This window comes from Rhipicephalus microplus, chromosome 3, assembly GCF_043290135.1.
Source record: "Rhipicephalus microplus isolate Deutch F79 chromosome 3, USDA_Rmic, whole genome shotgun sequence".
NCBI lineage: Eukaryota > Metazoa > Arthropoda > Arachnida > Ixodida > Ixodidae > Rhipicephalus > Rhipicephalus microplus.
Genome location: NC_134702.1, coordinates 216,547,987 through 216,575,696, shown reverse-complemented (window position 1 = coordinate 216,575,696; position 27,710 = coordinate 216,547,987). Strand labels below are relative to the sequence as shown.

Sequence of the window (27,710 nt, the reverse complement as noted above, 5' to 3'; positions counted from 1 at the left end):
CCAAGCGACGAGTGTGAAACACTCTTTTATGCGCATGTCTGGCGTCACGTAGCACGTGAACTTATTACGAGCGGGCAGCTGATTAATAGTCCCTCGTATACAACCTATAGACACCAAGTCTGCCAGTACGAGACCCTCGTTAATGAATAAGGGAAAGAAGTGTATACATAAGGCTCGTTTTTCCTGTGTTTTGACACAATAATAATGAGATCTAACAGACAGTAATGCCAAGGAATGTACAGGAGACGTTATTAGAACCAATGGATTGTAAATAAGAAGAAAGAAAAGTGGGTGAAGAAATAACCAGCTGTGAGCAGGAATCGAACCTACGACCTTCGAATAACGCGTTTGATGCTCTAACCACTGAGCTATCACAGCTGCCTTCCCTCCATCCACTTTTTTGGGTTTATATGTGAATTTAGAAGTAGGAGTGTCAGTCAGCGCCATCTATAAGCCAAGCGACGAGTGTGAAACACTCTTTTATGCGCATGTCGGGCGTCACGTAGCGCGCGAACTTATTACGAGCGGGCAGCTGAATAATAGTCCCTCGTATGCAACCTATAGACACCAAGTCTGCCAGCACGAGACTCTCGTTAATGAATAAGGGAGAGAAGTGTATACATAAGGCTCGTTTTTCCGTGTTTTGACACAACATTAATGAGATTTAACAGACAGTAATGCAAAGGAATGTACAGGAGACCTTATTAGAACCAAAGGAATGTAAACAAGAAGAAAGAAAAGTGGGTAAAAAATAACCATCCGTGAGCAGGAATCGAACCTACGACCTTCGTATAACGCGTTTGATGCTCTAACCACTGAGCTATCACAGCTGCCTTCCCTCCATCCACTTTTTTGGGCTTATATGTGAATTTAGAAGTAGGAGTGTCAGTCAGCGCCATCTAAAAGCCAAGCGACGAGTGTGAAACACTCTTTTATGCGCATGTCTGGCGTCACGTAGCACGTGAACTTATTACGAGCGGGCAGCTGATTAATAGTCCCTCGTATTCAACCTATAGACACCAAGTCTGCCAGTACGAGACCCTCGTTAATGAATAAGGGAAAGAAGTGTATACCTAAGGGCTCGTTTTTCCGTGTTTTGACACAATATTAATGAGATTTAAGAGACAGTAGTGCAAAGGAATGTACAGGAGACGTTATTAGAACCAATGGAATGTAAATAAGAAGAAAGAAAAGTGGGTGAAGAAATAACCAGCCATGAGCAGGAATCGAACCTACGACCTTCGAATAACGCGTTTGATGCTCTAACCACTGAGCTATCACAGCTGTCTTCCCTCCACCCACTTTTTTGGGTTTATATGTGAATTTAGAAGTAGAAGTGTCAGTCAGCGCCATCTATAAGCCAAGCGACGAGTGTGAAACACTCTTTTATGCGCAAGTCTGGCGTCACGTAGCACGTGAACTTATTACGAGCGGGCAGCTGAATAATAGTCCCTCGTATACAACCTATAGACACCAAGTCTGCCAGTACGAGACCCTCGTTAATGAATAAGGAAAAGAAGAGTATACATAAGGCTCGTTTTTCCGTGTTTTGACACAATATTAATGAGATCTAACAGAAAGTAATGCCAAGGAATGTGCAGGAGAAGTTATTAGAACCAATGGAATGTAAATAAGAAGAAAGAAAAGTGGGTGAAAAATAACCCGCCGTGAGCAGGAATCGAACCTACGACCTTCGAATAACGCGTTCGATGCTCGAACCACTGAGCTATCACAGCGGTCTTCCGTCCATCCACTTTTTTGGGTTTATATGTGAATTTAGAAGTAGAAGTGTCAGTGAGCGCCATCTATAAGCCAAGCGACGAGTGTGAAACACTCTTTTATGCGCATGTCTGGCGTCACGTAGCACGTGAACTTATTACGAGCGGGCAGCTGATTAATAGTCCCTCGTATACAACCTATAGACACCAAGTCTGCCAGTACGAGACCCTCGTTAATGAATAAGGGAAAGAAGTGTATACATAAGGCTCGTTTTTCCTGTGTTTTGACACAATAATAATGAGATCTAACAGACAGTAATGCCAAGGAATGTACAGGAGACGTTATTAGAACCAATGGAATGTAAATAAGAAGAAAGAAAAGTGGGTGAAGAAATAACCAGCTGTGAGCAGGAATCGAACCTACGACCTTCGAATAACGCGTTTGATGCTCTAACCACTGAGCTATCACAGCTGCCTTCCCTCCATCCACTTTTTTGGGTTTATATGTGAATTTAGAAGTAGGAGTGTCAGTCAGCGCCATCTATAAGCCAAGCGACGAGTGTGAAACACTCTTTTATGCGCATGTCTGGCGTCACGTAGCGCGCGAACTTATTACGAGCGGGCAGCTGAATAATAGTCCCTCGTATGCAACCTATAGACACCAAGTCTGCCAGCACGAGACTCTCGTTAATGAATAAGGGAAAGAAGTGTATACATAAGGCTCGTTTTTCCGTGTTTTGACACAACATTAATGAGATTTAACAGACAGTAATGCAAAGGAATGTACAGGAGACCTTATTAGAACCAAAGGAATGTAAACAAGAAGAAAAAAAAGTGGGTAAAAAAATAACCATCCGTGAGCAGGAATCGAACCTACGACCTTCGTATAACGCGTTTGATGCTCTAACCACTGAGCTATCACAGCTGCCTTCCCTCCATCCACTTTTTTGGGCTTATATGTGAATTTAGAAGTAGGAGTGTCAGTCAGCGCCATCTAAAAGCCAAGCGACGAGTGTGAAACACTCTTTTATGCGCATGTCTGGCGTCACGTAGCACGTGAACTTATTACGAGCGGACAGCTGATTAATAGTCCCTCGTATTCAACCTATAGACACCAAGTCTGCCAGTACGAGACCCTCGTTAATGAATAAGGGAAAGAAGTGTATACCTAAGGGCTCGTTTTTCCGTGTTTTGACACAATATTAATGAGATTTAAGAGACAGTAGTGCAAAGGAATGTACAGGAGACGTTATTAGAACCAATGGAATGTAAATAAGAAGAAAGAAAAGTGGGTGAAGAAATAACCAGCCGTGAGCAGGAATCGAACCTACGACCTTCGAATAACGCGTTTGATGCTCTAACCACTGAGCTATCACAGCTGCCTTCCCTCCACCCACTTTTTTGGGTTTATATGTGAATTTAGAAGTAGAAGTGTCAGTCAGCGCCATCTATAAGCCAAGCGACGAGTGTGAAACACTCTTTTATGCGCATGTCTGGCGTCACGTAGCACGTGAACTTATTACGAGCGGGCAGCTGAATAATAGTCCCTCGTATACAACCTATAGACACCAAGTCTGCCAGTACGAGACCCTCGTTAATGAATAAGGAAAAGAAGAGTATACATAAGGCTCGTTTTTCCGTGTTTTGACACAATATTAATGAGATCTAACAGACAGTAATGCCAAGGAATGTGCAGGAGAAGTTATTAGAACCAATGGAATGTAAATAGGAAGAAAGAAAAGTGGGTGAAAAATAACCCGCCGTGAGCAGAAATCGAACCTACGACCTTCGAATAACGCGTTCGATGATCGAACCACTGAGCTATCACAGCGGTCTTCCGTCCATCCACTTTTTCGGGTTTATATGTGAATTTAGAAGTAGAAGTGTCAGTGAGCGCCATCTATAAGCCAAGCGACGAGTGTGAAACACTCTTTTATGCGCATGTCTGGCGTCACGTAGCACGTGAACTTATTACGAGCGGGCAGCTGATTAATAGTCCCTCGTATACAACCTATAGACACCAAGTCTGCCAGTACGAGACCCTCGTTAATGAATAAGGGAAAGAAGTGTATACATAAGGCTCGTTTTTCCTGTGTTTTGACACAATAATAATGAGATCTAACAGACAGTAATGCCAAGGAATGTACAGGAGACGTTCTTAGAACCAATGGAATGTAAATAAGAAGAAAGAAAAGTGGGTGAAGAAATAACCAGCTGTGAGCAGGAATCGAACCTACGACCTTCGAATAACGCGTTTGATGCTCTAACCACTGAGCTATCACAGCTGCCTTCCCTCCATCCACTTTTTTGGGTTTATATGTGAATTTAGAAGTAGGAGTGTCAGTCAGCGCCATCTATAAGCCAAGCGACGAGTGTGAAACACTCTTTTATGCGCATGTCTGGCGTCACGTAGCGCGCGAACTTATTACGAGCGGGCAGCTGATTAATAGTCCCTCGTATGCAACCTATAGACACCAAGTCTTCCAGCACGAGACTCTCGTTAATGAATAAGGGAAAGAAGTGTATACATAAGGCTCGTTTTTCCGTGTTTTGACACAACATTAATGAGATTTAACAGACAGTAATGCAAAGGAATGTACAGGAGACCTTATTAGAACCAAAGGAATGTAAACAAGAAGAAAGAAAAGTGGGTAAAAAAATAACCATCCGTGAGCAGGAATCGAACCTACGACCTTCGTATAACGCGTTTGATGCTCTAACCACTGAGCTATCACAGCTGCCTTCCCTCCATCCACTTTTTTGGGCTTGTATGTGAATTTAGAAGTAGGAGTGTCAGTCAGCGCCATCTAAAAGCCAAGCGACGAGTGTGAAACACTCTTTTATGCGCATGTCTGGCGTCACGTAGCACGTGAACTTATTACGAGCGGGCAGCTGATTAATAGTCCCTCGTATACAACCTATAGACACCAAGTCTGCCAGTACGAGACCCTCGTTAATGAATAAGGGAAAGAAGTGTATACATAAGGCTCGTTTTTCCGTGTTTTGACACAATAATAATGAGATCTAACAGACAGTAATGCCAAGGAATGTACAGGAGAAGTTATTAGAACCAATGGAATGTAAATAAAAAGAAAGAAAAGTTGGTGAAAAAATAACCGTCTGTGAGCAGGAATCGAACCTACGACCTTCGTATAACGCGTTTGATGCTCCAACCACTCAGCTATCACAGCTTCCTTCCCTCCACCCACTTTTTTGGGTTTATATGTGAATTTAGAAGTAGAAGTGTCAGTGAGCGCCATCTATAAGCCAAGCGACGAGTGTGAAACACTCTTTTATGCGCATGTCTGGCGTCACGAAGCACGTGAACTTATTACGAGTGGGCAGCTGATTAATAGTCTCTCGTATACAACCTATAGACACCAAGTCTGCCAGTACGAGACCCTCGTTAATGAATAAGGGAAAGAAGTGTATACATAAGGCTCGTTTTCCCGTGTTTTGACACAATAATAATGAGATCTAACAGACAGTAATGCCAAGGAATGTACAGGAGAAGTTATTAAAGCCAATGAAATGTAAATAAAAAGAAACAAAAGCGCGTGAAGGAATAACCAGCCGTGAGCAGGAATGGAACCTACGACCTTCGAATAACGCGTTCGATGCTCTAACCGCTGAGCTATCACAGCGGCCTTCCCTCCATCCACTTTTTTTGTTTATATGTGAATTTAGAAGTAGGAGTGTCAGTCAGCGCCATCTATAAGCCAAGCGACGAGTGTGAAACTTTCTTTCAAGCGCATGTCTGGCGTCACGTAGCACTTGAACTTATTACAAGCGGGCAGCTGATTAATAGTCCCTCGTATACAACCTATAGACACCAAGTCTGCCAGTACGAGACCCTCGTTAATGAATAAGGGAAAGAAGTGTATACCTAAGGGCTCGTTTTTCCGTGTTTTGACACAATATTAATGAGATTTAAGAGACAGTAGTGCAAAGGAATGTACAGGAGACGTTATTAGAACCAATGGAATGTAAATAAGAAGAAAGAAAAGTGGGTGAAGAAATAACCAGCCGTGAGCAGGAATCGAACCTACGACCTTCGAATAACGCGTTTGATGCTCTAACCACTGAGCTATCACAGCTGCCTTCCCTCCACCCACTTTTTTGGGTTTATATGTGAATTTAGAAGAAGAAGTGTCAGTGAGCGCCATCTATAAGCCAAGCGACGAGTGTGAAACACTCTTTTATGTGCATGTCTGGCGTCACGAAGCACGTGAACTTATTACGAGTGGGCAGCTGATTAATAGTCTCTCGTATACAACCTATAGACACCAAGTCTGCCAGTACGAGACCCTCGTTAATGAATAAGGGAAAGAAGTGTATACATAAGGCTTGTTTTCCCGTGTTTTGACACAATAATAATGAGATCTAACAGACAGTAATGCCAAGGAATGTACAGGAGAAGTTATTAAAGCCAATGAAATGTAAATAAAAAGAAACAAAAGTGGGTGAAGGAATAACCAGCCGTGAGCAGGAATGGAACCTACGACCTTCGAATAACGCGTTCGATGCTCTAACCGCTGAGCTATCACAGCGGCCTTCCCTCCATCCACTTTTTTTGTTTATATGTGAATTTAGAAGTTGGAGTGTCAGTCAGCGCCATCTATAAGCCAAGCGACGAGTGTGAAACTTTCTTTCAAGCGCATGTCTGGCGTCACGTAGCACTTGAACTTATTACAAGCGGGCAGCTGATTAGTAGTCCCTCGTATACAACCTATAGACACCAAGTCTGCCAGTACGAGACCCTCGTTAATGAATAAGGGAAAGAAGTGTATACCTAAGGGCTCGTTTTTCCGTGTTTTGACACAATAATAATGAGATTTAAGAGACAGTAGTGCAAAGGAATGTACAGGAGACGTTATTAGAACCAATGGAATGTAAATCAGAAAAAAGAAAAGTGGGTGAAGAAATAACCAGCCGTGAGCAGGAATCGAACCTATGACCTTCGAATAACGCGTTTGATGCTCTAACCACTGAGCTATCACAGCTGCCTTCCCTCCATCCACTTTTTTGGGTTTATATGTGAATTTAGAAGTAGGAGTGTCAGTCAGCGCCATCTAAAAGCCAAGCGACGAGTGTGAAACACTCTTTTATGCGCATGTCTGGCGTCACGTAGCACGTGAACTTATTACGAGCGGGCAGCTGATTAATAGTCCCTCGTATACAACCTATAGACACCAAGTCTGCCAGTACGAGACCCTCGTTAATGAATAAGGGAAAGAAGTGTATACATAAGGCTCGTTTTTCCGTGTTTTGACACAATAATAATGAGATCTAACAGACAGTAATGCCAAGGAATGTACAGGAGAAGTTATTAGAACCAATGGAATGTAAATAAAAAGAAAGAAAAGTTTGTGAAAAAATAACCAGCCGTGAGCAGGAATGAAACCTACGACTTTCGAATAACGCGTTCGATGCTCGAACCACTGAGCTATCACAGCGGTCTTCCGTCCATCCACTTTTTTGGGTTTATATGTGAATTTAGAAGTAGAAGTGTCAGTGAGCGCCATCTATAAGCCAAGCGACGAGTGTGAAACACTCTTTTATGCGCATGTCTGGCGTCACGTAGCACGTGAACTTATTACGAGCGGGCAGCTGATTAATAGTCCCTCGTATACAACCTATAGACACCAAGTCTGCCAGTACGAGACCCTCGTTAATGAATGAGGGAAAGAAGTGTATACATAAGGCTCATTTTTCCTGTGTTTTGACACAATAATAATGAGATCTAACAGACAGTAATGCCAAGGAATGTACAGGAGAAGTTAATAAAGCCAATGAAATGTAAATAAAAAGAAACAAAAGTGGGTGAAAGAATAACAAGCCGTGAGCAGGAATGAAACCTACGACCTTCGAATAACGCGTTCGATGCTCTAACCGCTGAGCTATCACAGCGGCCTTCCCTCCATCCACTTTTTTTGTTTATATGTGAATTTAGAAGTAGGAGTGTCAGTCAGCGCCATCTATAAGCCCAGCGACGAGTGTGAAACAATTTTTCATGCGCATGTCTGGCGTCACGTAGCACTTGAACCTATTACAAGCGGGCAGCTGATTAATAGTCCCTCGTATACAACCTATAGACACCAAGTTTGCCAGTACGAGACCCTCGTTAATGAATAAGGGAAAGAAGTGTATACCTAAGGGCTCGTTTTTCCGTGTTTTGACGAAATATAATGACATTTACCAGACAGTAATGCAAAGGAATGTACAGGAGACGTTATTAGAACCAATGGAATGTAAATAGGAAGAAAAAAAAGTGGTTGAAGAAATAACCAGCAGTGAGCAGGAATCGAACCTACGACCTTCGAATAACGCGTTTGATGCTCTAACCACTGAGCTATCACAGCTGCCTTCCCTCCATCCACTTTTTTGGGTTTATATGTGAATTTAGAAGTAGGAGTGTCAGTCAGCGCCATCTATAAGCCAAGCGACGAGTGTGAAACACTCTTTTATGTGCATGTCTGGCGTCACATAGCACTTGAACTTATTACAAGCGGGCAGCTGATTATTAGTCCCTCGTATACAACCTATAGACACCAAGGCTGCCAGTACGAGACCCTCGTTAATGAATAAGGGAAAGAAGTGTATACCTAAGGGCTCGTTTTTCCGTGTTTTGACACAATATTAATGAGATTTAACAGACAGTAATGCAAAGGAATGTACAGGAGACGTTATTAGAACCAATGGAATGTAAATAAGAAGAAAGAAATGTGGGTGAAAAAATAACCATCTGTGAGCAGAAATCGAACCTACGACCTTCGTATAACGCGTTTGATGCTCCAACCACTGAGCTATCACAGCTGCCTTCCCTCCACCCACTTTTTTGGGTTTATATGTGAATTTAGAAGTAGAAGTGTCAGTGAGCGCCATCTATAAGCCAAGCGACGAGTGTGAAACACTCTTTTATGCGCATGTCTGGCGTCACGAAGCACGTGAACTTATTACGAGTGGGCAGCTGATTATTAGTCTCTCGTATACAACCTATAGACACCAAGTCTGCCAGTACGAGACCCTCGTTAATGAATAAGGGAAAGAAGTGTATACATAAGGCTCGTTTTTCCGTGTTTTGACACAATAATAATGAGATCTAACAGACAGTAATGCCAAGGAATGTACAGGAGAAGTTATTAGAACCAATGGAATGTAAATAAAAAGAAACAAAAGTGGGTGAAGAAATAACCAGCCGTGAGCAGGAATGGAACCTACGACCTTCGAATAACGCGTTCGATGCTCTAACTGCTGAGCTATCACAGCGGCCTCCCTCCATCCACTTTTTTTGTTTATATGTGAATTTAGAAGTAGGATTGTCAGTCAGCGCCATCTATAAACCAAGCGACGAGTGTGAAACACTCTTTCATGCGCATGTCTGGCGTCACGTAGCACTTGAACTTATTACAAGCGGGCAGCTGATTAATAGTTCCTCGTATACAACCTGTAGACACCAAGTCTGCCAGTACGAGACCCTCGTTAATGAATAAGGGAAAGAAGTGTATACCTAAGGGCTCGTTTTTCCGTGTTCTGACACAATATTAATGAGATTCAACAGACAGTAATGCAAAGGAATGTACAGGAGACGTTATTAGAACCAATGGAATGTAAATAAGAAGAAAGAAAAGTGGGTAAAAAATAACCAGCCATGAGCAGGAGTGGAACCTACGACCTTCGAATAACGCGTTCGATGCTCTAACCGCTGAGCTATCACAGCGGCCTTCCCTCCATCCACTTTTTTTGTTTATATGTGAATTTAGAAGTAGGAGTGTCAGTCAGCGCCATCTATAAGCCCAGCGACGAGTGTGAAACACTCTTTCATGCGCATGTCTGGCGTCACGTAGCACTTGAACTTATTACAAGCGGGCAGCTGATTAATACTCCCTCGTATACAACCTATAGACACCAAGTTTGCCAGTACGAGACCCTCGGTAATGAATAAGGAAAAGAAGTGTATACATAAGGCTCGTTTTTCCGTGTTTTGACACAATATTAATGAGATTTAACATACAGTAATGAAAAGGAATGTACAGGAGACGTTATTAGAACCAATGGAATGTAAATAAGAAGAAAGAAAAGTGTGTAAAAAAATAACCAGCCGTGAGCAGGAGTGGAACCTAGGACCTTCGAATAACGCGTTCGAAGCTCTAACCACTGAGCTATCACAGCGGCCTTCTCTCCATCCACTTTTTTTGTTTATATGTGAATTTAGAAGTAGGAGTGTCAGTCAGCGCCATCTATAAGCCCAGCGACGAGTGTGAAACAATTTTTCATGCGCATGTCTGGCGTCACGTAGCACTTGAACCTATTACAAGCGGGCAGCTGATTATTAGTCCCTCGTATACAACCTATAGACACCAAGTCTGCCAGTACGAGACCCTCGTTAATGAATAAGGGAAAGAAGTGTATACCTAAGGGCTCGTTTTTCCGTGTTTTGACACAATATTAATGAGATTTAACAGACAGTAATGCAAAGGAATGTACAGGAGACGTTATTAGAACCAATGGAATGTAAATAAGAAGAAAGAAAAGTGGGTGAAACAATAACCATCTGTGAGCAGGAATCGAACCTACGACCTTCGTATAACGCGTTTGATGCTCCAACCACTGAGCTATCACAGCTGCCTTCCCTCCACCCACTTTTTTGGGTTTATATGTGAATTTAGAAGTAGGAGTGTCAGTCAGCGCCATCTATAAGCCCAGCGACGAGTGTGAAACACTCTTTCATGCGCATGTCTGGCGTCACATAGCACTTGAACTTATTACAAGCGGGCAGCTGATTAATAGTCCCTCGTATACAACCTATAGACACCAAGTCTGCCAGTACGAGACTCTCGTTAATGAATAAGGGAAAGAAGTGTATACATAAGGCTCGTTTTTCCGTGTTTTGACACAACATTAATGAGATTTAACAGACAGTAATGCAAAGGAATGTACAGGAGACCTTATTAGAACCAAAGGAATGTAAACAAGAAGAAAGAAAAGTGGGTAAAAAAATAACCATCCGTGAGCAGGAATCGAACCTACGACCTTCGTATAACGCGTTTGATGCTCTAACCACTGAGCTATCACAGCTGCCTTCCCTCCATCCACTTTTTTGGGTTTATATGTGAATTTAGAAGTAGGAGTGTCAGTCAGCGCCAACTAAAAGCCAAGCGACGAGTGTGAAACACACTTTTATGCGCATGTCTGGCGTCACGTAGCGCGTGAACTTATTACGAGCGGGCAGCTGATTAATAGTCCCTCGTATACAACCTATAGATACCAAGTCTGCCAGTACGAGACCCTCGTTAATGAATAAGGAAAAGAAGTGTATACATAAGGCTCGTTTTTCCGTGTTTTGACACAAAATTAATGAGATCTAACAGACAGTAATGCCAAGGAATTTACAGGAGAAGTTATTAGAACCAATGGAATGTAAATAAAAAGAAAGAAAAGTTGGTGAAAAAATAACCAGCCGTGAGCAGGAATGAAACCTACGACTTTCGAATAACGCGTTCGATGCTCTAACCGCTGAGCTATCACAGCGGCCTTCCCTCCATCCACTTTTTTTTTTATATGTGAATTTAGAAGTAGGAGTGTCAGTCAGCGCCATCTATAAGCCCAGCGACGAGTGTGAAACACTCTTTCATGCGCATGTCTGGCGTCACGTAGCACTTGAACTTATTACAAGCGGGCAGCTGATTAATAGTCCCTCGTATACAACCTATAGACACCAAGTTTGCCAGTACGAGACCCTCGTTAATGAATAAGGTAAAGAAGTGTATACCTAAGGGCTCGTTTTTCCGTGTTTTGACACAATATTAAGAAGATCTAACAGACAGTAATGCCAAGGAATGTACAGGAGAAGTTATTAGAATCAATGGAATGTAAATAAAAAGAAACAAAAGTGGGTGAAGAAATAACCAGCCGTGAGCAGGAATGGAACCTACGACCTTCGAATAACGCGTTCGATGCTCTAACCGCTGAGCTATCACAGCGGCCTTCCCTCCATCCACTATATATGTATAAATATATAAGGTATGGGATATGGCACAACGGGAGCGTTGTCAACAAGGATAAATATATTTATTTCCCAACAGTTTCGGGAGGGGTCCTCCCTTCATCAGGGGATGAGTTATACTGACATGAACTTCCAAACTTCGTTGCTGCCGCGTCCCTCTCGCCTTGAAAGATGTTTGCGAGAGCGTCCCTCTCGCCTTCCTTTACGCACGCCGCACGCCGACCGACCCATTACGGAGAAACCCTTTCTTTACGCACGCTGTCGCGGACCCTCCCGGCACCGCGGCGACAATCTTCGGTGGCCCGACACACGTCGAGAACTGAACAGCACGTGATAAGAGCCGTATGTGGACGTACACGGACAGCTGGTTTCGTTCTCAGTATTGACAGTGGTTCTTCCTCTTTTTACTTTATTTCTTTCCTTTCTTTTTCTTTTTCGTCTTTCTTCCCCTTTTTGTTTTTGTTTTTTTTAGTTCCCTCTCACTCACGCAAACATCTTTCAAGGCGAGAGGGACGCGGCAGCAACAAAGTTTGGAAGTTCATGTCAGTATAAATCATCCCCTGATGAAGGGAGGACCCCTCCTGAAACTGTTGGGAAATAAATATATTTATCCTTGTTGACAACGCTCCCGTTGTGCCATATCCCATACCTTCACGAAGACTAACTGGCCCATTGAAATATTACTCCCACTATATATATATATATATATATATATATATATATATATATATATATATATATATATATATATATACCACTCGCTTGCATTCAATGAACTTAAAATAAACATTCTTTTACATATGTCTCGCTTGTAGTTATGCACTATGGAAAACGAGACAGCAACGAGGCAGTTCCACCGATAGGTGGAACTAGTCAACCGACCGGGCATGGTCCGTAAGAGCCATATATCAATGAACAAGGAAGCAAGGATAAATTTCCTTCCATCTAGCTGCTTCCGGCACCGACGCCCCACCCATGTTTCGCTCAGCGAAGGACAAGGAGCGAGAACGGCGGTGACAAAGGGCAGGGCTGCGTTGCTTGAGCAGCAACTGTCAACTTTGGCTATAAGGCCCTGGTCGTGAGGGCTGTATCAATGGACATCAGCAAATGGCACGCAAACGGCCTTCTCTAGGTTGCAAGCACAGTGCTTCGGGCTGTAACCACTTATATGACATATCGCACGAAAACCGCATCTTTTCTGAGCTGGCCAGAGTTTAATATACCAGCGCTTCATTGAGTTACGCGAGATCGGCCACGGTATGTTGGAGGGCTACCAGATTATTATGCTGCTTATTTTCAAGAGCGCGACTCGGCGCGCATGGAGTTGAACAAGCACACACACACGCATGTGCGCGCAAGCAGGGGCTTTACCATGGAAATGGTATTGTCAATTTTCTACCCGACATTTTGAAATGAAATCCAGCGCCCTGTGTGAGCATTTTCTACTCCATCCCCGTTCAGTCTCTCTGTTCAAGCCCAAATCAGATGAGATCAATAAAACTTTGGTGTAACAATATGACATGTTATCGCATTCACTGCGTCGCTCTTTCGGTGAATGAATGATTGAAATAATCTTCATTTCATGTTAGCCCAGAAGTTCACAACACGTAGAATGGGGGTGTAAAAGGGGATTAACCACACCGGTGTCTTTACCCTCTATCTACAAATTATTTTTTCTGTTTTTTGAAGGGACAAGTGGCTCTGGCTGCCAACCTTGAAATCAATATTGTTTTAGTTTGTTTCCGAAGCGGGTTGGCACAGGGGTTGCAGCTGGCGGCAATGAGGTGTCATTGAGTTAATAATGATGATTTCGATTATGTACAAACAAACTACATATGACGCAAGCTAGACGTGACATCACTCTAAGGAACACCGGCATGGAAATGCTCGCGGCACCGCGCGCAACTGCGTGCAGATTCCACGTCACCTCAAGCACTTGCGTTTGGGTGTCCACGTCACAACTCCTTATCCATATATTTGCACATAACACCTCACTTGCATACCAGGTTTAAGACCATGCTGGTCGATTGTTAGACGACTCGTGCTGCCAACTTTGAGTTGCTGGCAGGCTCTGTTGCTAGCAGCAGCTGCTATACCCGCTATAGCTGGGAAACATTGATTTTGTTCTCCAAGACGTTCACCTTCTTGATCTGCTCATAAGTGAAAGCACTGTTATTCCGCTACGACAGCCACGTTGCCACCGTGGTAAGATTGAGCGACAACCCTTCTTCGTAACAGTAACAGCACGTCATCGATTCGTCAGACCTCACGTAGAGAGTTCATCAAGTCACCAAAGCTCGGTGTTTCTGACGCGTTTGGACCCCTCATTGCACAACATAAAGTCATCTGCCAACTTAAGCGGCACTGAATGCATCAAAGATGGACGTCCGAGGTCGACAAGAAGGCCGTATTTTGCTGCAGCGTTCCGGTGCAGCAGATTGTGAGTCGCGTTTTGATTAAAATGAGGCAAACGAAACTGTCACTGCACTGGGGCAGTGAAATACAGAAGTATTTGCTTGATTCTCTGCTTGGCTTTTATTTTGCATTAGGCAGTCCAGTACATCACACTGTCTGTATGTATCTCCACAACTATTTATTTTTGTGTTCATCTCAGGATAATATAAGAAACGTGTTGCAAGGTACAACCAGAGTCAACGGCTGTTATGGTCAAGAAACTTAGCCATCACGTTTTGTGAAAGCCTCGCACTGTGATTGAAAATGCCACAATGTGGTACCGCAGCGCCACAGAGACTATCGTTCGCGCCGTCCACGATTGAAATGATTGCCCAGCGCCGTACAAGCTTTTGAATGTGATGCATTCAATTTGGCGGAAGCATCTCAGGGCGAAAATATCTAAAACGTTTCGTTTGCTGGGTTTCCTTTCTGGCTACAGAGGAACAAAAAGCGTGTCTATGTTTTTTATACCATTAGGCAAGCAGGAGCGCGAGAAATGGCAGTAGGCCATACCACGGCTGGATGTGGTAATTTTAACGATGAGTTGGATAATAGAGTTGTGCACGTAAACCATTCCTACTTTTCGGACATTGCCAGTGCTTAAGATTTGAAAACGAACAGCGACTTTGTGTTCCAGAAACATGAAAAGGCAACGCTGAAAGTTCAAGCTGCTCCAAGGATTCTTGAAAGGCTCCTTTGGCACATCGTGGAGCGAGAATGGTGGTCACGCTCATTGACAATGCGACCACCATAGAAATGACCACGTGAGTCACAAACAAATGTGAGCTAAGAGGTGCACTCGTGGTCGATGGGGTGCTATACAACCAAGCAGTTACAGGGTATGCGGCGCCCCAATCAATATTCCATGTATTGACGTTCGTTTTTCGTGTTGCTTAGCAAACTTATTCTCATCTGATTCATTGATGAACCATGTATGTGAATTGTTCCCTCTCTATTTCGTCGGCCTCTTCGGATTGTTTATGTACAAAAACCAAAGAAATGAATAATTTGTTTACAAAAACTAGTAAATTACCCGGCTTGTAGTTGTTTTTGCAGAAAGAAGGAGAAGGAAGTATTAACAATATTCGCAGAGACAAACTTTTTTCTACTGAATTTTAACGCATCTTTTCACAAATTTGCGACCATGATGAAGATCTCAATATCGGGCAGGTTAGAATACCTTGAGCTCTTGTTAACAGATTTGTAGTAAAAGAAGCAAACTATCTTCTTCACATTCTTTTGATCAGGTAAGAAACAGCAAGAATTGTTCACATACTAATCACTGTTTAACTAACTGACTCTGTGGTGGCTGAAGCACTTGGCGAAAGGCACAATCTGCCGGAACTGGGAGACAGAGCTTACTTGCGGGTACTTACGGGCGAACGGGCGTGTCACAGTTTGTAGTTTTTTCTCTGTTGGCAAGTGGCAAAGCTGGCTTTTACCTGCTAATTCACGGTGTTTATTGTTACGCAAACCTCAAAGAGCTGCAACTGTTGTGGTGTAGTAGTGTCGATAAGAAATGCGCACGCCTAGTCACGGCTGCTGCATTTAGATGGGGGTGATGAATTGCGAGAACACCTGTGAACTGACATTTAGGTGCGTGTATCATCGACGACTCCGGCGTTATTGCTAGCTGCAACATAAGTTCCAGAACTAAGGCTAATGTGGGCGTTAAGCACGCAATCTCATCGAAGGATTCTATAATTGTCCAGATAGTTCCCAGTCATTCAGGCGCACTTTTCGCACGACAGCCGGTACATTGTAATGGGGTGGTAACGTGAAAGTTAAAGAAAAGAGTGGGTGTCCCACTACTTATTCTTTTGGTGGTTGATAACTCCCTCATCCCTACTCCAAACTGAAAATTTCCGTTACTGTAACTGCAGGTTTCATAACCAGTCTGCCTTGGTGGGTAGAAACCATCAATGAAAGAACAAACAAGCAAAAGATCCGGTTTCGCAGATACTCACATATCTGTCTTTGACACCGTTTTCGGTGTAGTCGCGCAGCAAAACTCTTGGAGCCAGGACCGATGCTTTTTGGAGTTCCAGTGAATAATCGTAATCGAAAACAACGAATTTCTTTTGCTTGTCCTCTCGATCTTCATACACAATGGGATAAACTGTGAGGCCATCAGCATTTGCATGGACTTGCTTGCTGACAGCTGGAAATACAGGCAGAACGATTTACACTGATGTTTAAGAAAAAGGCGTCGGTTTTTATAGTCTCATAGTTGCTTTATTACGTCAAGACAGTCTTAGTTTGAAAATCAAAGGCATTCACCCGGATTAAAACTTACTGACTGTCGTTTAAGGTGGCACTTGTACAGGCAATATCCAGCAGCAAAAAAAAAAAAACAAAAAACTCAGGTGCAGTTTTTATTTCTACGAGTGCTTTTTATATGCGTTCAGTATGAATTACGCACTACCATCTTTTCATAGCAAGATTAAACACTTTAAATTTGTCAACCACATCCACTACATTGTTAACAAAGACGCTAATGCCCTTGCTTAAAACTCAAAAGTGCATGGCCTTTGCCTCAGCGATCTCGGTTCATATTCGAAGAATTCTCAAGTCAAGCCTGGTGTAAACAACAGGCGACATTTTTCATCCTGCATTTCCTTGCGCACTCAAATGTTAATTTTTTCGTAAGAATTATCAATTCAACAGTTTAGCGCCAGTCTTTTGCCGTTGTGAACTGGGCGGACTTGTGATGCCTGCCATGTGAGTTAGGAGTACAATGTCTTGTGTCATCCCCTGCGTGGTGCCTTCACTGACTAAATTGAATGACACACAAAGCTAGGGGAAACTGCCTCGCTGCCTATCAAACACCTGATGAAAGCGAGAATACCGCCGATACACATTTCACTGGATAAAGCAATCTCGATTAGGGTGAACAGCGCGAATCATGCTGCGTCACCCTGACTGAAGAAATTTGCACCGCAGCGGCAATGAAGCTAGCGTTGAAGTCTCATGTTTCACCGACAAGCAAAATTCAGCTACCTGTCCTTTCAAATAAATGAGCTACCTAGAAAGCTAGCCAACGTGCTTCAAGGAGTGAGCACTTCTTTTGTTGGAGACTAACTATGCCGTCAAAAGGTTAAAAATAATGCAGATGACCGCTAATTTTATCTAGCGTATATATATTTGATCTTAACACGCATGCCTATTCACTGGATGTTATTTTTACAAAGCTATCCTAATCTATAAAATTCGCCGTAGCATGAGATATTTCTATAAGTAGTTTTCGTCAATTTTGATAACTCACAGCGCAAGAAGGACGCATACGAAGTATAAGACAGCACGAGCGCTGACTTTAAACTGAAGATTTATAAACGAAAGGCACGAATATATACACAGGTTAGACCGCTTCGACAGAGCAACTACGCATGTGCTGCAGAATCATTCACGGGGTAGTACTTTTTTCAGGACACGTGGAGCATCCACGCGCGTAAAAAAACAAACAAAGCAAAACAAAAAAATAATATACACAACAGGCCATAATAACAAAAACAAATTTGTCAATCATCCTAAAATAGTTGGCAAATTCGAAATCTTAGAATGATTCACAAGTACGTTTTTTGTTAGCATGGCCTGTTGTGTAGATAGCTTTTTTGTTGTTATTTTTTAATGTGCCTGGATTCTTTACGTGTCCTGAAAAAGTACTATCTTGTGAATGACTCTGCTGCACATGCGTAGTTGCTCTGTCGAAGCGGGCTAAGTTGTGTATATATTCGTGCCTTTCGTTTAATAAAGCTTTAGTTGAGAGTCAACGCTCACGTTTTCCTATACATCGTCTGCGTCCTTCTTGCGCTGTGAATTATCGAGAATGAACTATCACCAACTGGCCCAGATTTACCTTCTTGTTTAGCCTTCGTCAAGTTGGTACCTCATTACGGTATAAAGTATTTTGCTCTGCTGCGATTGCTTCATTCACACATAACGCCGGGTGTATTTGCTTATTAATTTATTGCTTTCGGTTTCGGTAGCGGATAAGGCATATCGGTTTTATGAGACATGCACTGCATACGTCTCCGACAATCCTTGGCTAAGGGTCTCAGTCCAGTGAATTTATAGCACGTCATCTCTGGCGAGTCTCTCTATCTTTGTCTTCAAGTGTTATATAATAATAATAATAATAATAATAATAATAATAATAATAATAATAATAATAATAATAATAATAATAATAATAATAATAATAATAATAATAATAATAATAATAATGTATATGTTACTATCGCAGGTTTATGCCCAAATACTAGTCATAATATTATGCGAGGCATTGTAGCGAAGGCCGCAAAAAACTGCCATGATCGAATGCTGCTTAAGGTGCACTGGCATCGCACAGTACAAGGAACTCTAGCATTTCACTTCCACTGAATTGTGACCGCCGCGACTGGGATCGAGCCCATGACCATCAGGTACGCAGCCAAGTAGTGTTATAAAACTGTCGCTTAGCTCCTTTTTATGTCTTGTTGGCTTGCAGAAGAAACATCATATTTCTGCGTTTTTGTGTGGAATGTGTGAGTAGGAAAGCTTGAGGTAGCATTCCTAAGATGATAAGCAAGTTCTGACGACTCTTGTGTTCCTGAATACTATCGGATTTCGTCGCGAGAAAAGTAATTTTTTTTCAAGCTCTCGAGCACCTGACAGGATGACGCCATTTTGTCGTTCGTAGCGCCAGATGTTTGAGTATGACTTCACATATTCGGCGATGGCAGTGAAAAGTTTCAGTTTCAGTTTATTTTTACTTTCGTACAAAACATACATGCTTACATAAACATACAGAAGGAGGTCCCAGAGCACTGGGCTGAAGGGGGACCTCCTGTTAAGAAATGTGATAAAAATGCATAAGTAAAATGCAGCAACGTGGAATAAGTCATACAAGTAGAAGGAATACAGACTAAAAAAAACAAATTTTAACAATCATAAGTACAACAAAACACTGCAAATAACATATAAAAAATAAAATAAAACATGAGTATTATTGACAAAGCGAACAGAGGAACAAGAAAAGCAAGAAAAACATGAGTGGCTGTGGCACCATTAAGAGTGCATGAATATGAACAGGTGTAGATAATAATGCACATCTTAGAATTTTGTGGTATCCAACAGAAAAGTAAATAATGTGTTTTTAAAAATAGCTAAAGATGAAGACTGCTAAACGTTAAGGGGAAGACTGTTCCAGGTTGATAAGGACGTGAAATAACCAGAGTGTTTTCCATAATTAGTATGAACTTATGGCAATAATAAATTGTTGTTAGCTGCAAATCTTGTTCGGTTGGTGTTTACTAGACCAGCGTCTAGAAATATGTTTACTGGAGCAGGGTTGTTCATTATTTTAAATAACACTATGGATAAATTGTATTTAACAAGGTTGTCTAATGATTGGATTATCTTATTATGAAGAATGTCGGACACACAGCAGCTGAATGAGCTGAACGTTAATGTACGGATAGCCTGATTTTGTAAATGTTGCAGTGGTGCTATGTGGGTCGCATATGTGGTACACCATGAGGGGATGCAGTAGTTCAGATGACTGTGAATGAAGCAATAAAACAGTGTTAGTAGTGTAGGTTTGCTGAAATAGTACCTGGGTTTTAATAAAATTCTAATTCAAGGAGCAATTTTGCGCTTCAAATGGGCGATGTGTTTCGTAAATTTTAAGTTAGAATCTAAAGTCACACCGAGAAATGAACATTCATCAGCTACACTAATGACATGAGAATCTAAAATGATAGTGGGAAGAATTTCTGACTGGTATTGGTACTGGTGACTGACTGGTGACTGGTATGAAAAAGCATGAATGAAGTCTTGGTGGTATTTATTTTCAGCGAATTAAGGCGGCACCATGCTAAAATATTTTTCAAATCAGTATTCAACTTCGATGTAAGAGCAGTTAGTGATAGATCAGTAGCAAGCAATGTCGTGTCTTCTGCGTAAAGGAAAGCTTCTGATTGTGATAGGTGATTAGGCAAATCATTTATGTAAAGTAAGAAAAGTAGTGGGCCAAGTATCGATCCCTGCGGAACACCCTTGTTTGTTATTTGAAAGTTAGAAAGTGAGGAACCAACACACAAACACACACAGCCTGTTGTCTGTCTGTTAAATAACTCTTTATAAGCTTCAGCACGGGCCCGTCGACCCCTACTGCCCGTAGTTTAGAAATGAGGATGACATGATTGATGGAGTCGAATGCTTTCGATAGATCTATGAAAACTGCTCCTACGTAGAAACCAGAATCAATGGCGCTTTTTATTTTATCTGTAAAAGAAAGTAAAGCGTAGTCAGTCGAAGAACCCGTCCTGAAGCCGAATAAATTTGAGGAAAGAATATTAAATTTTGAGAGGTATGTGGTAAGGCGTTTTTCAATGCAGTTTTCGATGACTTTGCTAAAAAAAGGGAGGATAGCGATAGGACGATAATTTGGAACGCAAGACCGGTCTCCTTTCTTAAACACGGGAATAATTTTAGTTTTTTTAGCTGTCTTGGAAATATTCCACTCGTGAAGATTAAGTTAGCGATACAGGATAGAGGGCTAGCCATGCAATGAGCGACTAATTTTATATTTGCTGAACTGATTTCATCTAGACATGCGCCCGTAACCTTTAAATGATTTATGACATTGATAATCTCGTCTGGGTCTGTTGGAAATAAGTACATTGATTGTAAGCAACGTTGAGGTGATGCTTGATTATTGTTGTTTTCCTCGGAAGTTGGACCACAGAAGAATTCATTGAAAGCGTTGGCAATATCTAACGGTTCGGTATAGAAGCCACGTGATGACTTAATCTTTCTTATGGGTTCATCCCGACTAGATCTATTTAAGAAATAATTTATTATTTTCCATTGTCGCTTTGCATCAGAACCAGCCTCAGCTATTCCACATTCGTAATATATTCTTTTGGCTTCTTTTAGTAGCTTGTTCAGTTGATTGCAGTAAACTTTAGAGCGCGTTCTGAATCGAATGTTGAAAGGACACTTTTTAACTTTGCGGTAGAGGTTGTCTTTTTTGCGTAAGCTAGTCAGAAGGCCATTTGTTAACCAGGGGTTGTGCAACGCAGGGATATGTCTCCGGCACCTCACGATTTTGGTCTAATTTACGATTCATTGTTTTATGCTATCTGAAAATTCATTGAATGCTGAATCTACGTCTGATTCTGAGTTTATGGAAGACCAATTAAGCTTGGAAACCTGTGTATTATAGTCATCTTTGTTGATCTCAGCTTTATCGAACTTATGACAAGGCTTATGTAGTTGAAAAGGAAGTTTAAAGAAGATAGGGAAATGATCCGTGATGTTATTCTCAAGTACACCGCAAACAGGAGGACATATATGATTAGAAAATATGTGGTCGATTAATGTGGACGAAGACCCTGGAGTACATCTGGTTAGAAGGGAAACCAAAGATTCGAGGCCAAAACCATGAAGGCAGTCAGTGTAATCAATACTGGCGGCGCTGCAGTCATCTAGCAAATTTATATCACTGTCACCAAGAATGAGAACATTTTTCTTTTCTGAAGATAATTTACCAAGCACAATGTTCAATTCATTGCAAAAAGCAGATACAGACGATGAAGGCGACCGATATAAGCAACCGATAATTGTTTGATTGACATCCTCCAACTCAATCCACACAGGTTCACAATTTGGCACCAAGAATATTATGTCGTTCCGCTGTTTGTAACGAAGATTTGCAGATACAAAAACAGCGACACCGCCATAGCTTTGTTGTGTACGGTGGCAGTATTCGGAAGTATAAGAGGGAAATCCGTATAAATTGCCGTCTGCGTGAGATAGCCAAGTCTCTGACATGCAGAGAAGTGAAAACTTGTGATCTAAAGAGACCAGAAAATCGGAGATTTCATCATAACGTTTTTTTAAACTTCGTGCATTGAAGTGAATTGCAGAGAAGCATGGGTTTAAAGAACAGGACTGAAGTTGCATAGTCGAAAAATAAGACTACATTATTTCAATACGTTCAGGCACTAAGTTAGCTACTCGGCCTGCTGGTTTTATCGAAAGATAGATAAATCGCCCTCAGACGAGATACGGAAGACTCGACTGTCACCCGCCTTTCTGGCTTTTATTTGGCAATATTCAGTCCAAATAAACTGCCAGCCTTTGTCCCTTTTCAGTGACTGAGCTTTTGCGAACAGAATTTTGTTTTCGCGGGTCAGGTGATCAATACTGTAAATGGGAACATGATTAGGGCCACGGAATCCGAGATCCTTCGAATTCATGCGAGCCTTTCGCGCCTTGGTGATGAAGTCCTGCTTTTTTGTTCTAGAGGAGAAGCGGGCAATAATATTCTTATTGGCCAATCCAGACTGTTGGCACGCGGTGGACAACATCAATGTCAGCTTCAGAAATTGGACAGCTTATTTTATCGCCAACAGCCTTCAAGAGCGCAAGGCAGTTGTCGCCCTGTGTGCAGGCTACGCCCTTGATTTCCACATTGTTTATTCGAGAGTACTGTTCAAGTTCTGACAGACGTTTGCCCATTGCTGTATTTTCAGTTTTGAGTGTTTTGTTGTCTGCAGTCAGACCAACAACATCAGACCAACATCATGTTTTTTTGCGGGAAAAATGTGCGCAGCATCTCATGGAGCTTCGCAGAAAAGTTGCTTGTCGGCATCCTCCTTGCGTCCAGGCTATACATGTTCGGTATACAAGCATCGGTTGTATAGATTGCACAGCTTGTTTACGTCAAATTCCAGTCTGCCATCTTGATCTTGTTGCTCGGCTGGTAGGTGGTAGGTGGTGTTATTCTACTTCTATTTCATTGCCATATTGGTCTTGTAGCAGCTGCATTGCATTTCAGGAGCACGTGCTCACCGTCGAGAATGCAATGGTTTCTACAGCAGTCCCGCTTCTCAGTAATTGCAAAGCTTATGGCAATTGTCAATCTCATGGTCGCGTTTACATGCACGCTGTCATCAAACTTTTCCCCGAAAGCCGTTCACTCTCAATAATACGGTTAAATAGCTTGATTTCTAGTTAAGATAGAAGAGGTTTGGTATTCGGGGTATCAATTGCTGACCTTCGCGATGGCACGGGAGGTGCTTGTCAGATTTCAGGGTCAATGGCTCTTTAGGTGTTATCAACAACCTGGATACGGCACTGTAGAAGCGCAAGAATTGCTCCCGCTTGGTCATCATATTTGGCTGCTGCAGCATCTCCTGAGGCATGCTCCTTCATTGCAATGCGAACATTCATTTCTTCAGATGTCTTGTCTCGCTTGTCATAGGCGGACGACAGCCGCTTCTTCAGTACAGCGAGTGTCGCTCCATCAAAGCAGTCGCTTGCCAGAGTAGCTGTCGCTCGATTGATCGCTTTCATATTCTGTACGCTGCCGATGACCACTTGTGTTTGAGTTGTTCCACTGCTGCGGTGTACTGATAGGAAAATTTGGCTTGCGTTCACCTATTGACTTTGCTGAGTACAGCCACCGATGAGCAATACGAAGGACCGCCGATGATTGCTTTTGAAAATTGTTCTTGCTGCTGCTCTAGTCCGTGACACCGATTAGCAGCAGATTCCGAGTTGTCGGCTCTAAATGTTGCGGCAACACAAAGCCGGTCTCGTAGAACACGGCAATAAAGAAAAGAGGTAACTGCAAATTTCACTTCTAAGTTTCCGGGTACAGATTGTCGCACTCGGTGATGACGCGTGCGTGAGCTGTTCTGTAACTTTACATTGTATTTTCTCAATTTTATCGATCTACTGGTGTTGTACAAATAGCACTTGTGATCACAAGGAAATAAATAGTTGAAGGTTAGCGCTGTGTCTGTGTCTGTCTGTTTAGTGTGTATGTCGTTGTGTGCCTTAGCCGTATGAATAATTAACCCAAGCCAAATAGCTCGGCAACGTGCCTTAGCAAACACTCGAAGTGTACAGAGCTGTGCTACTAACGCTTTATCGCCTACACGAAGAGCCGAAAAAATTGCGCACTGATTTGCCCACTCATTTCCCCCTTCATATTTTTTTGTTAGGTTCCCAACACATGAAAAGTTTAAAACTGTCATGAGATGTTTCGCAAACCAATATTCAACTTCCCGTTGGTGTACTTTAATTAACCTTGTTGCTTGTATATTCAACGAACTACACATACACAATTTTTTACCTAAAAAAATTGAAAACAATATGTATTCAGCCGCATCATGCTACAACGCGTCTGCTAGCTTTTTTAACTTTTTATAGAGACAGCTTGGGGACTCCATATAGCCCGAGGACATTATTGATTCCTTCCGACGTTTTGTTCTTCGAAAAAATCTGTTCGACTGCTGTTCTATAATAAGCATCAAGGATTGTTATAACTAGTGAGCGTTGTAGATATTATGGGATCGGTGTTAGCATCGTTCGCTGTAGGTGACGAATCATCATCTCGTTTTTGACTGAACATAAAATGGCGTGTACATAAACTAAAAAATAAGACCGTTGTTTCTACTGAGAAACGAACTCATGCGTAGCAAGTACCTGTTCTAAAACTGAGCTGCACTGGTCCTCATATATGATTAGAAAAAACGGTTATATAAATGTCATTTAGTGAAAACAGTGTGCGTATGCATGTAGTATTGCGTCGCAGTAGCGTATAATGGTGCCAGGCGTCCAAACATTTTACTTGAGCAGGGCGTGCGTGTTTTCAAAGAGCACTCATAGCAAAGTGTTCCGACAAACCTAATCATGAGCGGCGATTGAATATAAAAACTGAACAGCTGTTAAACATCGCGTATTTGTTTACGGACGCGTAGTGAGCCTTCCGCTGATGGGCAAGTGGATGAATGGTGGCTTTGTGAGCGTTTATATAGTGTACTACCTGTAGGTATTTCAACATAACTTCGAACGGCCAATGTTACGTGCGGTGCCACTGGTTCCTTTGGGTACCGGCTTACGCGTGCGCTGAGAACCTAAGTGAGGCTAGGAATTGAGAAGTGATGTCCACAAGGCACGACTACGCTACCAAACTCTGCCCATAAAATCGAATCAGTGGGGCACATTTTTATACTGAATGATTTGTTTGATTCCAGGTAATTAGGCACTAGTGAAAAGGAGAGAGGATATACTCCCGGCGGCCAGATGTGCGCGAGATCTTCGTTCGTGTCGGCGGGGCGCTACCCCGACTGCAAAGTCGTTCCAGCTTCCTGAATAAACTTTTATACAATTATTGGAGGTAGTGCCAACCTTGACCTTACCCTGGGACTTCACAACCAAACGTTTCCGCCAGCTTTATTCACCCCTATGGTGGACGTAGCCAACAACCAGTCCGGCACCACCAGTGATAATACCTGCGGCGTCCACGGCGGCACCATACAGTGGTACCGTGATCTTTATATTTTGAGCGCTACCAGTGAGACTGACCGAAAAGCTTGGCTTTAGACCTCTGAGCATGTCGGTGCAACCAATAACTGGGATGACCCGGCAAAAGTCCGTGTCGTCAACTTTTACCTTGTTGACGTCTTCAACCTCTGATATCAAAACTAAGAGCGTGAGCTTTCTACCTGGTCCTACTTTACGACTGCACAGGAGTCTTCGTCAACCCAAACTTGAGAACCCCTTACACCGAACAACGCCTATGCCAGCGTGCCCAACAGCCTGGTCTGACATGTACGAGCTACATAAAGGATGTCATCCACGTTTTCCTCCGTGTGAACGCCCCCATGACCGAAGAAGAAAAAGTGAAACATAGTCTCAAAGGCATCGAAGCCGAAGTATTTCACATGCTTCTTGCCCGGAACGCTGTTTCTGTCGCGGCCGTCGTCAACCTTTGCCAGAGCTTTGACGAGCTGCGCCGACAAAGGATGCTTCTGCACAGCGCTGTTGGCTCTACCGCGTCATTCTCGAGCCTCACGGTTGCCTTTAACACTTCGCCCGCTACAACACTGTGTTCCGAAGTCAAATACTTCATTCGTAAAGAGGAGGCGCACTCATTGTCTATGCTCCCTCCCACCCACGAGGCCGTACAGCCTGATGCATTTCTTGCTGCTCCCACCAGGGGCGTTATCCCCGATTAACTCGCCGAGTGGGCACCTTTGGCTGAACCGTGTCCACCTGTGGCTGCGCCTTCGACCTATTGCACAGTCACACTACAAACTCCACCTCCAACATTCGCCTTCCCTCCCCAATAGGCCTGCGAACAGCCCTGCGTCTTGTGTCGCCACCAATCTCATTTAGAAGCCAGTAGAATCAGAAAGCCTGGCACACACATGGTTTCACCCCCATGCTTCGCTCGTGGTTTCGCCCGCGTCTGCAATAGTCGCATGTCACCTGCTCACCAATGTGCCTAAACGCCTGGCTCTGGTGGCTGCCCAAATGGAGCTACTGACCAGACGACGCAGCCGGGCTCAGCCTCGGCCTAAGCTCAGCCGCGTATCCGCGATGGCCTCTCAGGGACCACCACTCCTTTTCTACCTGCCATCAGTAGCCTTCACCATCACCTCATCCTCAGTCTCGTAGCGAGAGAAATAAACTGCTGCAGTTCTGCAGGTACGAGCTGCCAGCTTCGGGTCCTCTACAAGGCCCCCACACAACCATGTCTTTTACTCAATGTTATGACAGAACTAAAGGCTGGTGCACAACGGCGACTAGCAGCGGTCGCGCGACCATTCGCGACTGGTGACCAAAAAGCGACTAATGTTCACAATGGCAGAGGCTGCATGCGAGCGACCGGAAATCGCAAAACTGGAAAGTCACGTCCAGATCTCTTTATCAGCGAGAGCTCTGGAGACTGGCGCCAATCAGATGATCACAGCCAGCTGAGTGAGCGTTGCAAACCGAGTGCGCCGCACTTATTGTTTCCGTCCGTTCTCGCGCAGCGTTCCCAAGAGCGTCAAGGAGTTCGATTCAAGCGAATAACAGGAGAGTGCCATGGTGCTGTGGCGCTGTGCCATAGTCTCAGCACTGACAGCACAGATGCCTCCAAAGGAAAAAAAGCTGGTGATGGGTGTGACCGTCCCTCCACTCGCGGGTATTGGCCGGCCATGCGAGCTGCCTACTCACCGAGCTGCGCTCAAACGACGAGAAGTATTTCCCAAAGTCGTACGTATTCAGAAATGCTCCAAAATTTATCTTGACTTGCCACAGTTTCCAAAGCAGCAGAAACGCGTCTCGATCACGGTGTCTTAAGTCGTTGCCAAGGCATGAAGCACTAACGCGTTCCAAACGCGCTGCATTGAAGGCGGTGACAAGTCAAGTTCAAGGCAAAAAACGATTCTGAATACGGGGGAAAGATAGTGCCCAATTGATTTTCTCTTTACTTTGACGATGTTCAGCTTTTCGCGAATGCCACCACGTAAATTCGACACTTTGCTCGAGCTGCTGCTGCCCGCCATCTTCAAGTCTAGTATTCTGTGGTGACCATAGTGCCACAAACCCAGAGGAACGCACTCGTTTATGTCAGGCAGCAAAAGACCAGCGCAATGAAAAAACAAAAAAAAAACAAACATTGAGCACGGCTGATTGGTTCCAGCAGCTTTGCGAATGCAGCCGTGCGACAGAACAAAATGGCAGCATATCTACGGAGTGAATGATAG

General features: G+C 43.1%; 1 protein-coding gene across 5 annotated transcripts in view; it reads right to left on the bottom strand.

Moving 5' to 3' along the window:
• Positions 1–27,710, bottom strand: part of LOC119170217 (venom metalloproteinase BumaMPs1) — a 336,963-nt gene that overhangs the window by 287,844 nt on the left and 21,409 nt on the right. For all 5 annotated transcript variants that reach the window (XR_012894142.1, XR_012894141.1, XM_075888614.1 and 2 more), the window contains exon 2: positions 16,146–16,339. Coding sequence is in view for 3 of the 5 variants with exons in the window: in XM_075888614.1 (XP_075744729.1) it covers positions 16,146–16,339 (194 nt within the window). In the remaining 2 variants the exon portion in view is untranslated. The remainder of the gene's footprint in view (positions 1–16,145; positions 16,340–27,710) is intronic.